At 37.6% G+C, this 14,288-nt stretch overlaps 1 protein-coding gene across 1 annotated transcript in view; it reads right to left on the bottom strand.

Annotated features, from left to right (window-relative positions):
- The window catches only part of PRKCE (protein kinase C epsilon), a 284,066-nt gene that overhangs the window by 26,346 nt on the left and 243,432 nt on the right, over positions 1-14,288 (bottom strand). The window contains exon 12 of the mRNA XM_063390814.1: positions 1,010-1,148. Within this exon, the coding sequence (XP_063246884.1) occupies positions 1,010-1,148 (139 nt within the window). The remainder of the gene's footprint in view (positions 1-1,009; positions 1,149-14,288) is intronic.

The raw sequence follows: 14,288 nt of genomic DNA, 5'->3' as shown, positions 1-14,288 counted from the left end.
AAAGATTAATACAAAGCCAAAACTACCACACTAGTATTTATTTTCTTTTAATATTTTCAAACTCTGTAAGACACACTTATATACTAAGATAGTTTCAGGATGATTCACACCTTATCAGTTGTGCTGCCAAAGTTGGACAGCCATGAACACTAACAGTATGGATTTATGATTTATTGTCTCTAATGAATAATAAGTAACATTTTTCCCCCTCTGTAAATCTATATTTGATGAAAGACAAACCCTAAAACAACACTTTTCCCTTAAATCTGCACACTGAATCTTTCAAGTGGAAAGATGCACAGGTTACTAACTCAAATGAGCAGACAAAGTCTGCCTAGCAGAATAACTGGTTCTATAATATTGGTTCAATTTAGGCACTTTGAAATGCACTTAATAATATTAAAATTTAGGATATGTAAAAGCTACACTGCTCTTAGCTATTTCAACACCTTGATATGTTGCCAACTAACATGCAGCATCTATATCTAGTTCCTCTCTTTCTGGGCAAGCCCATGAAGTAGCACAAGCACAGCATCTTTCACTCATAGATATTTTAAAGAAAGGAAAAAATTATATTCCCACAACGGCTGTAGACAGAATGACACCAAACACATGGTTTCTTTATGACTATGTTCTTTAAAACCTCACTAAAAAAACAACCCATTTTATAACTACTAAAGATTATTAAGATTGCAATATTCATTTGCATCTAGCAGTTTAAAGGCTGCTAAAAATCATCATAATGATGCTGAGTCAGAAATGAGGAAATTGAGAAGAATAACTTTAATTTCAGGAAACAAATACCAGAAAAACCACTCCTATCATCAAGGAACAGTGCTTGTGAGCAGTAGAGTAACTATTTTCTGCAAGACTACCTAAGCACAACTGCAGCAGAGTCTTGTCTGCATCTTAAATGTTTTCATCTACATGTAAAGAGTGTCTAAAATTACACATGTAACAGTCTGATGAATAAGAATATCTGTACTCTTAATGCAGTGCAAAAAAATACCTCTGGAGCTATATAGTCAGGTGTGCCACAGAACGTCGTGGTGGTCACTCCATTCAGAATCCCTTCTTTGCACATCCCAAAGTCAGCAAGTTTACAGTGGCCTTCTGCATCCAGAAGAATATTGTCCAGTTTCAGGTCCCTGAAATACAAAGGCCCCAAATTAAATCAACTCTCAAATTTTGATCATGTGCTCTTAAATTTCATAATACACTATAGAATTTGACAAATAAATGGTTTCCCAAACACCACTGAGAAACTGTCGTTCACACATGTGCATAAAAAGTTGGTAGCAGTCACTAAATAGACCTAGTTAAAGGCAATAAAATAAAGAAGCAGGCAATTACATTTTATAAGACTGGGATTTTACTCTCTTTAGCTGGATGAAAGCATAGCTTTTATGAATTCAAGGCAGCAGAAAAAAAGTTTGGGAAAGATTTCAATTTCTTGTTTCTTACAGATGCATCATTCTGTCAATGTGAAATAGGTCAATGAAGGCATTCTCTATTTTTTGCATTAGCACTGAGCTACCAATTTATCCAATATCCAATAATTTTACCAATTTTTAAGGAGTACCAATTTATCCATACTCTAGCATATGGGTTCAGTAAATAGGTATTTTCAAACTTGGATTACTTTGAATTTGATTCTTAATGTATAGTAGCAATTCAAAGTTCAGATTGCAATAAGAGGGATGAAAAACAACATTCCCATCCTTGGGAGCACTATTTTCTGCAGCTTAAGCCTGCTCAAAAATAATTTCACAGGAATATTTTGCATTCATTGTTAAACAACATATCTTAGCAGCTGTTTCTGATCACTTGTTTTACAAATGTCTTTGTGTCAAAACCACACAATTGTCTGCTTATTAAATTGGGTCAGGTCAAAAAAAGGGTTGAGAAAAGGATATCCACCTTTCCTGTCTTGCCCTCTGCATATTTTCTAAATATACCATTGATGGTTATTACATGTTCCAACACAATAGGTGCTAGGTACAATTTAACTTACCTGCCACTGGCCTTAGACAAGATTACAAAAGGATCTGGAAATTCAGTGCATAAAAGAACTCTAACTTGCATGAAGCACACCTGCCCCCCACCATTAAAACCTCTTCATCATGTAGAAATAATGACACAAAAGTAAAACAAAGGCAAAAAAATCCCACTTATATTGCATGTGTATAAAAACAACATTTGATTTTTATATTTCTGCCTAGGCTTTTAGGTATCTCTGATGTATATTAAGGATATGTAATATATTTAGACATAAATATATATAAATACATTGTATTGTATGTATGAATGCATAGAGAGGTGAGAATCAAAAGCAGACCACATGTCCTTAGGTAACTTTGTTGACACTTTCTGATCAGAATTCTGTTTCCTAGAATAATTAGACAAATTTCCTTTGATTAAATTGATGGGAAAAAAATAGTGTGTGTGTAGCCAAGTTCTAAATCAGAGAAGAGGAATAAAATCCCATGCCAGCCTCTGTAAACTAATTTCACCCCAAAACCCTATGAAAAGATGAGGGTTTTTTTGCAAAAATTCTTTATGCCAACAAATTTGACCTGAGTAATGGATGAGAAGTCTTCACCTCACTCAGATAATTTCTTCCTGAGAAATGTCTCCCTATCAGATCCCAGCCTTCAGAACCACAGGCACCAAACATGGGGGAATCACACAAATTTCAGTAGGTGGATTTTAGGTGGGGTTTTTTTGTTTGTTTGTTTTTGTTGGTTTTTCTTTTTCTTTTGACACTTGTTAAACATTTTTTAACGTGCTGGCTGGCCCATATATTCCTCAAGCAGGTACACAGGCCAACATAAAAATCAGCTGTTTCTGGGACACAGTGGACTTGCTACTCAAGGTCTGCATAATCATTGCACATCTGCAATGATACATCTACAAATCAGATGCTGGAAGCACTGGAGGACTTACTGTGCATGTAGAGTTAGATTGTGCTACATACACATTACAAAATGGTTTGTGCGTGTAAAAGAAGTCTGACATGGCACAACAAAGTCACATTTTCCTCAGTAACAATAAAACCACTGTCTCCTACATAAACTAGCTTTGTCAGATATGGTTTATGTGGCTGAAGTATCCTCTGGCTGTAGAAATGTTTATTGCAGGCAGTATCCCCTACATCACACTTCACTATCTCCGATCAGCTACGCTGCTCTTGCAGGTCCTCAGTGGTCACCCATGGAGCAGGCTACATATTTTATCATTCCTTAAGGTCATTAATTTCAGCAGCTCCTAATCAAACCAAGATCCAGCTGGCTGCAACATAACCCCTACGTATTAACCATTTAAACCCTCAAGTAACCACCTCTTCCTACCTCTGGAAAGTGATTTGCAAGAATTGTCCAACATAATTCCAGGGCAAACAGATATCAACAGTTCTGCGTCCTCACCACAAGAAGTCAAAGAAACAAAACAAAGGTCCCTGTTTCAAAAATCATGTGCATTCCCAAAAATGCTCCTTCAGTGAATTACAAGTACTACAATAAAAAGATCTGCATTCAAACAGCAACATCAAATAGAATGTGATCATCAGGGTAATGCTCTTGCAGACTGAAGAAGGAAACAAGATTGCAGCTGTAGCTTTTAACCTTCCAAGTGCAATGTTATCTTGGATGTTCCTTAACTAAGGAAGAATACAAGCTATATGTCAAGAAGTCAAGATGTTCAGATAAAGAAATCAAAGTATAATTATATTTGATGTAATCTTGGAACCACTTACAGCCACCATCACAACAGATTGTTAGAAAGAAGGTCATAATACATATAATTATCATAGCAACTGAAGAAATTTGAGAGGCTGCTGTAGAAAAATGGACTGACCTTTATTAAGTGTTTCAAGTATTAAGTGTTTATGAGAAGACTCCTAAATTATTTCTTAGCTCTGATTCCAGGACTTCCCCATGCAGGTAGGTGACACACTGGTGTTGTTAGGACCTAAAATCATTTAACTTTCATTTAATGCCACCCATATGGTAGCCATGGACTTGCATGGAGATACAGTCAATAATCCAAGAAACTCCTAAGCTAAGAGAAACCTCAACAGCAGTAAAACACTAACAGTAAGGCACCACATAATGGATTAGGACAAGATACTCACCATTCTCTTTGTTCCATTAAGGATTTGTGTAAGACACAGAAATTCGCAATAAAAATGTAATTTGACAGTGGAAAAACAGAATAAAGAAACTGAGCCAAGAGAAAACTAGGAAGAGTCTAATTATTAAATTCTGACTACCTGTAAAGAGCGACAATGAAATTCTAAGCCTATCTGTAAAAGCACAAGTCAATTTAACTTCTTTACTGTTTACCAAACTATAATCTTAACTGACAGAAGAAAAACATCTGGAACCCCTTTATGAAGCCAAAACAGTGCAGTGAAGCCTATAAGCCTCTTCAAAACTCTATTGAAGGCACTGAGGACATTAGCTTAATTACTCATGCAATAACGAAATGTAATACCAGTAGATTTGTTATCACAAAGTGCACCAGAGTTTCAAAAGGAATTTGGAAGAGGCTAAAACAACAGCAGTATGACTCCTGTCAAAGTACATATGGGAGGTTAAAAGGTAAGCTAGGAGTAGGCCAATGTGTCAAATTCATAGCTAGCCCACAAGATTATCATAGTCCATAAAAGTGCTTGTACTGAAAATCATTCTGTCAATTTACAGTTGCCAGATTAAAAAAAAAAAAAAAAAAAAAAAAAAAAAAAAAAAGCCAAAAAAACCCTCCCCAAATCAAGAAATCTCACAAAATCTCTCTAATTCTGCAACGCTGGAAAAAGAAATCTTAGTTAACTAAATAAATATCAAAGTAGGAATGGACAGTGTGCTATTTAACACCTCAGAGGAAAAAAAAAACAACCAACAACCAAAACATACAGAGAAAAGGAAATAAACTAAAAAGTAAGAAAAAGAGTTGTCAGGGAAGCTTGTCTTTCCAGAGCAGCAGCATCACTGAAAAATTTAAAACTTTAACTTTTAGACCTATATTTCTGCAGAACAGTTCCAAGAAACAGCCAGCTCTCCTACTCCTCCAGAATTAAAGTACACAGCCATGTCTAGAAATGTAAAATAATTGTCTGTACAGATTGTTCCATTCTGACCCATTCTTTTATTTGTTTCCTGGATTTAGTGCCAGTTGTCTATCTCTGAATCAGAACATACCAAACAATACAGTGTCAAATAGCTCAATGACAAAGGTCTATTAAATTCTTCTTTTTCTCATTTTGCATTCTCTTTGTAGCAAGTAAGAAAGTCATCTGTGTCTGACAAAATGAGTTCCTACAATCTGAATAATTAATTACATGCAACTGAAAACAACCTAACCAGTTAAGCCAGGAGAATGCTCAGATTTCTTGAATGCAGCAATGCTACATTTAGCTGTTTCTCTCCTTTGTTTTTTTGCCAAGATACTTAGTAAAGTCACTTCAGTTGACTTGAGCAGTCATTGCACGAAATGTTGTTGGTTGGGTTTTTTCCCTTTTCTTTTTTTTTTTTTTTTGGAGGCAGGGCACGTTCTGAGAAAGCTTTAAATAGAAATTTAAGCCTCAATCTCTACTTCTGCATACCCGCCAGCATCACAATCACCTCAGAAGCTGGAATGATTGGCAGTATCTCAAGAAAGAATCAGGATTGTGAGTTAGGTTTGTGCAAGTTGGAACAGAAGAGCAGGCTGACTACAGGTAACCTGTGTGAAAACTTCTGTAGCGCTCATTCCTTCCTCCACATGAGTGCCATGAGACACTGAGTGCCCTGGCTTCCTCCAAAGGTTCAGGGGATGAGTATTTCACAGGACTGAGTTCTTAAAGTCCAAATCCCACCAGCAGCCAGAGAGATAAGTGTCTTGTGTGAGTGGCACTGTGTGTCACAAGTGCCATTTAGTTGGCAGACAATTTTCTTGTTGAAAGTAAGGCAGTTAAACAATCAAGATGGGTTTGGACCAGTAGAATCAGAAAGTCTGCCAAACATTACTAACAGTAGCCTTTCAACACAGTAAACAGCAGTGACTAAATAAATACATATTTGAAGAACAAGATCAAGCAGCTGAGAAATATGATCACAAGCTGGCAAGCAACCACTTTACAGTGGCCACCTTACCACTCCTACTCTGACTGTTGATTGAGCAACATCACAGAATAAAGCATAATAACTATTATGTACAAATAACAACATTGGAAACAGGAATATTTATTTATAAGGTAAAAGTTAGACGAAGGATTGTACCTTACTAAACATCTACAGAACATCAACATTCAGAAAGATTTGAAAGCAACAAAAGCCTAAAGTATGGAACTACGGAACAACCACTTTTTTGGTGACTTTCATCTGCAATAAACCCTGTGTATTTGAAATCACTTCCATTGTCCCCCTGAATAGGAAAATCACATCCTCTCTGCAGGCTTTAAATAGACAAACTGTTCACACAAGAAACCACAGAAGGTAAAAAGGAAACTTCCTACAACATGGAAAACCATCAGAATCATTCACTAGTTACTAGTGTTATTGAAATTCATAACTAATGACAGTATGATCATCACAGCAATTAGAAATTTCAACAAGACGATTTTTTATCTGTTTAATTAGGGTGAGAGTTCTACATTCCCAGAATTACTTTCTTAGTTACTCAGAGTTATTCAAGTTGCTTTTGAGACAAAGATGCATGTACCCAGCGCAAATTTCCTCTTTGATGCCCTCAAAATACTGATTACTAATGTATTAAGTTACAATTCTAAGCAAGATAAAATTATATATGGAACTAGTCAGAAAACATAAAGGAATATCAACAATTTAAAAGTCCTGATGTTAGCTTCTTTAGTGATTAGATCACACCAACTTAATCTCAGTTTCCATACATAAACAGAACAGGACAGATATATTAGGGAATTGTACTTGCAGAGTGGATGCTTTTGTTGCACTAAGTATTTTAGTCACAATCCATCAGCAAGGCTGTTTTTCCCCTCTGCAACAGATCAGAGATAAATGGGAAAATTCAAACCATACCTACTAAGAAAACACTAACTAATAATAGTACATTTTTTCCCATGTGAAAACCTGTAGGGGAAAGAAGGAGCCCTTATTTTCTGAGGTTACTGAGCATAAACAGGCAATAATTGCAGTTGAGTATTAGGTTCTACCAGTGACCTCCCATATCTATGGAATAAAAAATAGGGGAGACACTGGATTCTTCACACTTGTGAGTGAATTCATGACAGTAGAGCAGTTTGTGTTAGCAGAGAAGAAGTAGGGGGGATACTTAAATGAGACTAACAGGGAGAAAAAAGATGGTTCTGCTGCTCTTGTTGTTGTAGGATATTTCAGTTTTGCCTATGATTGACTGAAAGTCTTGGGATTTCTCTGCTTTGTTTTTATGCTGATCCATTAAGTAATTACTGAATTTATGATACAGTTTTTGTCACTGCTACATTACTTGATAACATCAAAGAATAAAAGTATTATATAACACAAACACTGTAGTAGAGTTGTACGCAGTAATATACAGAAAAATCTGTGCAGACTTTAAAGCTGCTACTTTGCAGTGTCACATTTGGAATAAAGTGAATCCACCTTATTCTGATGTGTATCAGTGTGTATAATTGCTAATGGCAGATGAATTACTATCACAGATTTGGTTTCAAATAAATCCAGAGATACTATAATTCATTTTCATCAAAGGAAACAGTTATAGTTCGGACAGCAGGCTAGACATAAATGGGAAGTGTTGACTTTTAATGTGACCATAGTGACATGCTCTTGTCAGGCATGTTTATTTTAAAAAACACACAGGTTTACTTTCCTTATATAACACAACATCCACCACCCTGCCATTTGCACAAACAATTTATGGACTAAGGGATGGCAGAGATGGGAAGAGGGACGTAGCAAAAGGCACCTTGCTACCTACCCACCAAAGACATCAGAGGGAGATAAACACATGGTCATTGTCTATGGCTCTGTAAGCCCTCATTGCTGCAAGGCAAAAGCAAGGCTTGCAGATGTATAATATCACCTCTCCAGCAGTGCTCACCATTGAGAAATCTTTCAGGTCAGCAAAGTCCCAAAATAGAAAAGAAGGCTGTATGTATGACATGGTCCTAACTGTTTACTGATGTCTTAACGACATATTGAACAAAAGTTTAATATTCATTTCCAGCAGCTTAAGGAAACCAATGACTTTTATAATAGCAGAAAAACGTTTTCTTTAAAATAATTTCTTTATATGGCTTTCCACTGGCTTTGACCATAACTTTATTACAATTGTCGGTAGCAGCTTAGGACATTATTGTGCCTGATCGGCTTATCTTATTAAGCTGGGTTTCCTTTAAATAACGAGCAGGCAAATAAATATATTGTACTTAACAGCTTTCCTTTGTATGACTTTTCCTTTCTTATTATTTTCCCATTTTTATTTGTGAACCTAAGTGAAATATGTACAAGTTCAAATAAGCATTATGTAAAACACTCCCTAAAATTGGCTAAGCACAGAAGGGAGCGGTCTCTATTTCTCTTTCAAGAGGAGGTTGCCTTAGCATTCACATCATGTTACTTTATAAGCCTCATCCTTCATGACTCCCACACCTGGGAATGCAACAATTTTTCCACGGGTCTGAGATAGGAATGTGATATACGCTACAATGCTGCCTCTTGACTTAGCTTACTGCCAAAGACTTGCTTTAGACAAGCTTTTTGTAGGATCCCAGTGGCAACTCTCCCTTCCCATGGCCCACAGGCCTGGAATTTTTGTACCACATAAGAACTGCCATGAACAGACCTGGCTTCATATTAAGCCTATGGCACAGGACAAACAACCTGCCTCAGAAACTGGCAGTTAAACTAGATACCAAATTATTTTCTCATTTTGTAAGGCTTCTTAAGATTTTACAAACCCTTTGTGCTTCTCTCTGAGTGAAAACACAAACTGTTCAGAGCTTTTTGTGAAAGTAAGGTAAACAGCCCCCAGCCTGGTGCTCCAGCCAGGGACTGGCTCTGCATGAGGGCTGAGCTGCCTGCAGGCCCTGGTCCCCCCCCATCCTTCTGAGTATCCCAACACTAAGCTACCAGTAGTTCCCTCAGGGATTTTCCTCCTCATGCTCACTCTCTCTACTTCAGTTTAAAACACCATTTTCTTACTTTTTCCTTGCAAACTTCAGCTGAAAAATTCTTAACTGGTTCTGCATATTCAGGGTGAGAACAATGGAGTGAAATCTATCCTATTGCTAATGATATTTGCTGTTTGAGCATGACTACAAAGACTGTGTGTTAAGTCATTGCTAAATATGTAATGTGATAAACCTTGTCCTCATTGACACCTTGGTGATCTCACTGAAGACAAGAGAGGTCCCCAGGCTTAGCCAAGGACTGACTCAAACTGTGGCATGCTACCCTGTGAGGTTCAGTGCTCTTATTTTTGTATCTCAAATAACATAAAAATAATATTGTGTATTATAACAATAGGTTAGGTGGAGCACAAACTAAAAGTGCATACTATGTATGTATTTAATCCTTTTAAAGAAAACAATACTTAATCATTATTTGATAAAACCACTTGATGAAAGACAGTGAAAGGACACTGTGAACCTAGAAAGGCTTGTTAGATCAAGTTTTTAAAACTCAGTTCTGAAAAAATGTTACCAGAACCTTGGAAAGCAAATTTATCAATAGACACCATAATGAAATTTGGATCTGCTCAAAAGTTTTTCTTTGCAAACAAAAAACAATGTTGTTTTTTGTTGGTTTTTTTTTTTCTTTTTTCCCCTCAATGACCTTAGTAGGTAGGATGACAAAATCATTATCATTTGAACAACAACATAATACAAATCATGCAAGCAGAAAGAAAAGAGCACTTGCATTTCAGGCAAACAGTTGCTGTGTCTAACCAAAAAGACTGAAATTCTTTCTTCTCCTTCCAACTTTTGACTGAAGCTTTCTTATACAGGGTAGGAAAACATGCACCAAACAAATGCATGCATATCTAGGTAGCACTTTGTATTTTTGTATCAGTTCTCATTGAGCTATCTGAGCAATCAATCCTTGTAACTTAATAACCCAAGACAAGGATCTTTTTATCTTACAGTGGTATCAGGAAAAACAGAGTTAAAATATATATTGTAATCCAGCCCAATTCCATCAATTTTCAAAATTTACCTTAAGTATAAATGTAAGTAGAGCTCTGAAACATTTTGCACTGGTTTTAATTTTCTATCCTGTATTTTGCAGGATTCTGACTAGATTTGTGCCACTAGTCATAGGAGGTTAATTGAGGCACCATGGTTTGCCCCAGGCTTCCTCCATGGCCATCTTCATAGATATCTTCAAGCAGATGATACAGAGAACATGTGGGCTGCACAGCTCCCTGAAGGAGTCTGTCCTGCTCCACTGACACTAAATGTGCCCCAGGAGAAGCAGGATCCTGACTTGGAAACTTCAGTTGTGTTCCTAAAATTAGGTGAGATGAATCTGAGCCTTTGTGTACATTCATTATAAGCTGCTTCCTGGCTTTCTTTATTTCAGATAAAGATTTGATCCAAATTAATTGTAAAACTTCTATTTTTGTAGTTGAAAGTCAAAAAAGGCGGATTTCTTAAAAAGACCTGCATTTATTTGTTTTCTCAGTCCTGGTAGAATTGCCACACACACAATTTTCTAGGCTTTTAAGTTATGCCCTCTAATAATTCTTATTTTTTCTCACTTAGGTTTCTCACTTTCTCACATGGAGCTCTCCTGTGCAAAAACTCCCTACATGCATATCCATCAAAAAGCCAGACATCTAACTGCTCTGCTTTGACACACCAAATAAAGCACTCCAAAGCATTATTATTCTACATTGTTTCAGGCACATAGAAAAAGCATTCTGAAAAAAAGCCCAACAAACCAGAAGAAAAGCTGCTACTGTAATCAGGCATGATTGAAGCCATTTCCTGTATTTTGCTATCAAACCGGTTGTTTTTTCCATTACATACTAAGTGAACTTTAGTAAGGTCAAGACACCAGAGAAAAACAGGATCAGAATATCTTTATTCAACTAAAGTTGAGTATTTTAGTCTCTCTCTTTCAGTTGTTTAGCCCTGGATTTTATCCGACATCTCCAAATTTCTTCCTTAAATCACAGACACATAAACCAGGACAGTTTGAATTTATGATTTAGCCAGTTGTTTTCAATGGCATTTAACTTGTTAGCCTTACACTTCCCATAGCCTAAAGGTCAATCAACCTCATGCTGTGTAACAAGACCAATATTATTTTAATATGATATAAGTCTAACAGGGGAGATGACTTTTCATTCCCAATCACAATAATGAGCAAAAAAATTTACCTTGCTGGAAGCCTATCATTTCCACCATCGTGACTGTTAAGATCAAGTGTAAGTTCTGAAATTACTATTAAATGAAAGTCAAAGCTGTGATAGCATCGATGAATTTGATCCAGTCTTGTATATTGTTATTGTGCTGTCACACTAAATGCAGATTATTTTAAGGTATATATAACCCCCTGTCCTGTGCTCTGACCCTATTATTTTTGGTGAGAAAAAGTCTTTATCTTCCATGAATGCCAAATGACAATTTTCTTATTAATGTAATACAAATGTCAACACCTGCCTCAGAAATTATGACTACCAAGCATAGTGTTGACTGAAGAAAGGAAAACCAGGCTGTGCTAAACCCAGCAATCCGACAGAGAAAGCTTCTGATGCTTCCAGCCATATGGAACTAGTAAGGAAAGAGACTTCGGTGTGGGTGCTAGGTTGCAACAAGAGCCTAAGCCTTTCTCCCAGAGAAAAGGTGACCTATCAAAGATGAGCACAGGCTGATGATCTGTTGCATCAGGAGTGCCAGGAAACTGTTGAAGGCTGTGCAGCATTAGAGGTGCTGAGATGGAGCTAGATAGGTGGCTTCTGTGGTGGACACCACAGATAAGGAGGCACCTTGGACCCTGGTGACGACCAAAAGCAGGACTCTTTCATTCCCCACCCTCCAGCACTCCCACCAAAAACACATATGAAGATTTAACAGCTGTAGACACCCATGAGATGCAAGGTCTTGCCCAGCAGCATGCAGTAAAAGAAATGATGAAGACTCATAGTGGGTGACTCTTTGTTAAGGGGCACTGAGGCGCCCTTCTGCCAGCCTGGCAGCCACTGGAGGTGTGCATTCCAGGAGCTAAGGTCTGGTTGTTGCTGAGAGGGTGTCACAAACTGTCACCAATACACAGTACTCTCCCACTGCGAGTCTTTCATGTAGGCATAAATGACATGGCAGGCTGGAACCCGGGCCACTGTCAGAGAAGACCACAGAACTCTGAGAGGGCACGCAGAAAGTATTGGTGTACTAGTTCTCTTTCCTTCTGTTTTACCACTTGGAGAAAAAGATGAAGCCAAAAATAGATGCATAATGCAAATCAACTTCTGGCTTTGTGGCTGGTGCAGTCATGCATGTTTTGGCTTCTATGACAATTGGACATTCTTCAATGACTCTCACGGATCACTTCAACTACCCATACATTTGTTGGAAAAACAATTCAGCAGCTCACGTATCATTCAAGTTCCTGGAATGCGCAGGGAATCACTTCCTCATACAAACATTAGGTGTTCCAACCAGGAATAAGGCACTGCTGGACTTGCTACTTGGAAACCAAGTAAACCTGCTTTGTAATATTGTCATCAGTGATAGCCTTGGCTGTGATCATCACCACATTGTCGGACTTTGGGATCCAGGTGAGCATGCTGAAGCTTAGTACTAAGGAAAAGGTGCTAGATTTTAGAAGAGCAAAATTCAGCTTGCTCAGAAGTCAGTTAGGAGACATTCCATGGGAAGCTTCCGTGGATGATCAAAGGAACTAGGCTAGAGTGTTTCAAGCACGCTCTCCTGGAAATACAAAACCAGTTCATCCCCTTTAAAAGTATGGAAAGTTGGCAGAGCAAGAGATTTCCCTTGGCTTAACTGTGAGCTTCTGAGTCTCTTCAGAAACCAAAAGAGAAGTGTACCAGAGATTGAAAAGTGGATTAACATCCATTAAGAAATATAAGGACATTGCCAGGGTGTGTAGAGATGGAGTTTAAAAAGCAAAAACTCAGACTGAGCTGAAACTGGACAGATATGTCAAAAACCAAGAAAAGGTTCTTCAGGTGCCTATACAACAAGCAGAAATAGAAGCTAAAATTTGTCCTAGTGTTAAACAGGAGAGGCTGATTAGTCATCAACAACACTGAAAATGCAGGGGTCCCAAAACTTTCTTCTGTCTTCACCAGCACTGTCGGGGGCCTGGTCTTGGGAACAAGAATCCATGTTGATGAAAACACTCATCCACCATCAGCGGAGGAGGAGTTGGTGTAAAAAGTACTACAGGAGCTTGACCCTTACAAACCACTCGGCCCTGACAATGTCCACCAGAGGGTGTCAAGGAAGCTGGCTGACATCGCTGCAAGACTGCTCTCCATAATCTTTGAGAAGTCATGGAGATCCCAGATGACTGGAATAAGTATAATATCAACCTTATCTACAAGAAGGGCTAAAAGGAGGATCCAGAAAAATACACACTCTGCAAAATTTAAGGGAGATGTTTAAAAAAAAAAAGAAGAAAATATTTTAGTCTGGCAACCACAACACAGGACATACAATAAAATGGCCAAACAGGTGGCTGGGAGCATATCCTGAGGAAGCCATTGATGCACCAGCATAAGCCAAAATTTCAGTGCCTTTTCTAGACTAGCCAATGCCCTCTGCACATTTATGAAGCCCAGAAAGTGTAAAGGAGAAGGGTTGCTGAAGGTTTGTACAAAAAATGTTTCTTTATATAAAAGAAACTAATTGATAAGAATCCTCTTCCCTATGATCCCAGGGGTGTCCTTAGCAGGGAACAAACACAGCTCCCAGCAGTAAGCAGACTCCTATTAAGCTCCATATCATGTTTCCATGGAGAGAAATGCTTTCTTATTCAGAAAAGCAAAACACACACAAAAAAACCCCAGTGAACTTTTGTACAGACACTGATTTTTTTCCAACCTTACTTTGGTCTTTTTATGGAAAGCATTTCCACAGAGTGATGCCTGTAATATTACACAGAAAGGACTAAATAAATTATATAGCATAAATGAAATGATGTAACACAGCAAGAATGTTGCTTCCAACAAAATATTTACTTATATGGAATCACTAGAAGAAAGATTTTAGTAATTTTTGCTTCTATTCTGATTTCAGTAGCATAGTTCACATGCCTAAACGTATTTTTAACCTATCACGTGGTCTGAACTTGGGAAGGGTA

The sequence above is a fragment of the Prinia subflava genome, chromosome 2, assembly GCF_021018805.1.
Source record: "Prinia subflava isolate CZ2003 ecotype Zambia chromosome 2, Cam_Psub_1.2, whole genome shotgun sequence".
NCBI classification, from domain to species: domain Eukaryota; kingdom Metazoa; phylum Chordata; class Aves; order Passeriformes; family Cisticolidae; genus Prinia; species Prinia subflava.
Note: the sequence above shows the minus strand (reverse complement) of the source record. Positions and strands in the feature narration are given on the sequence as shown.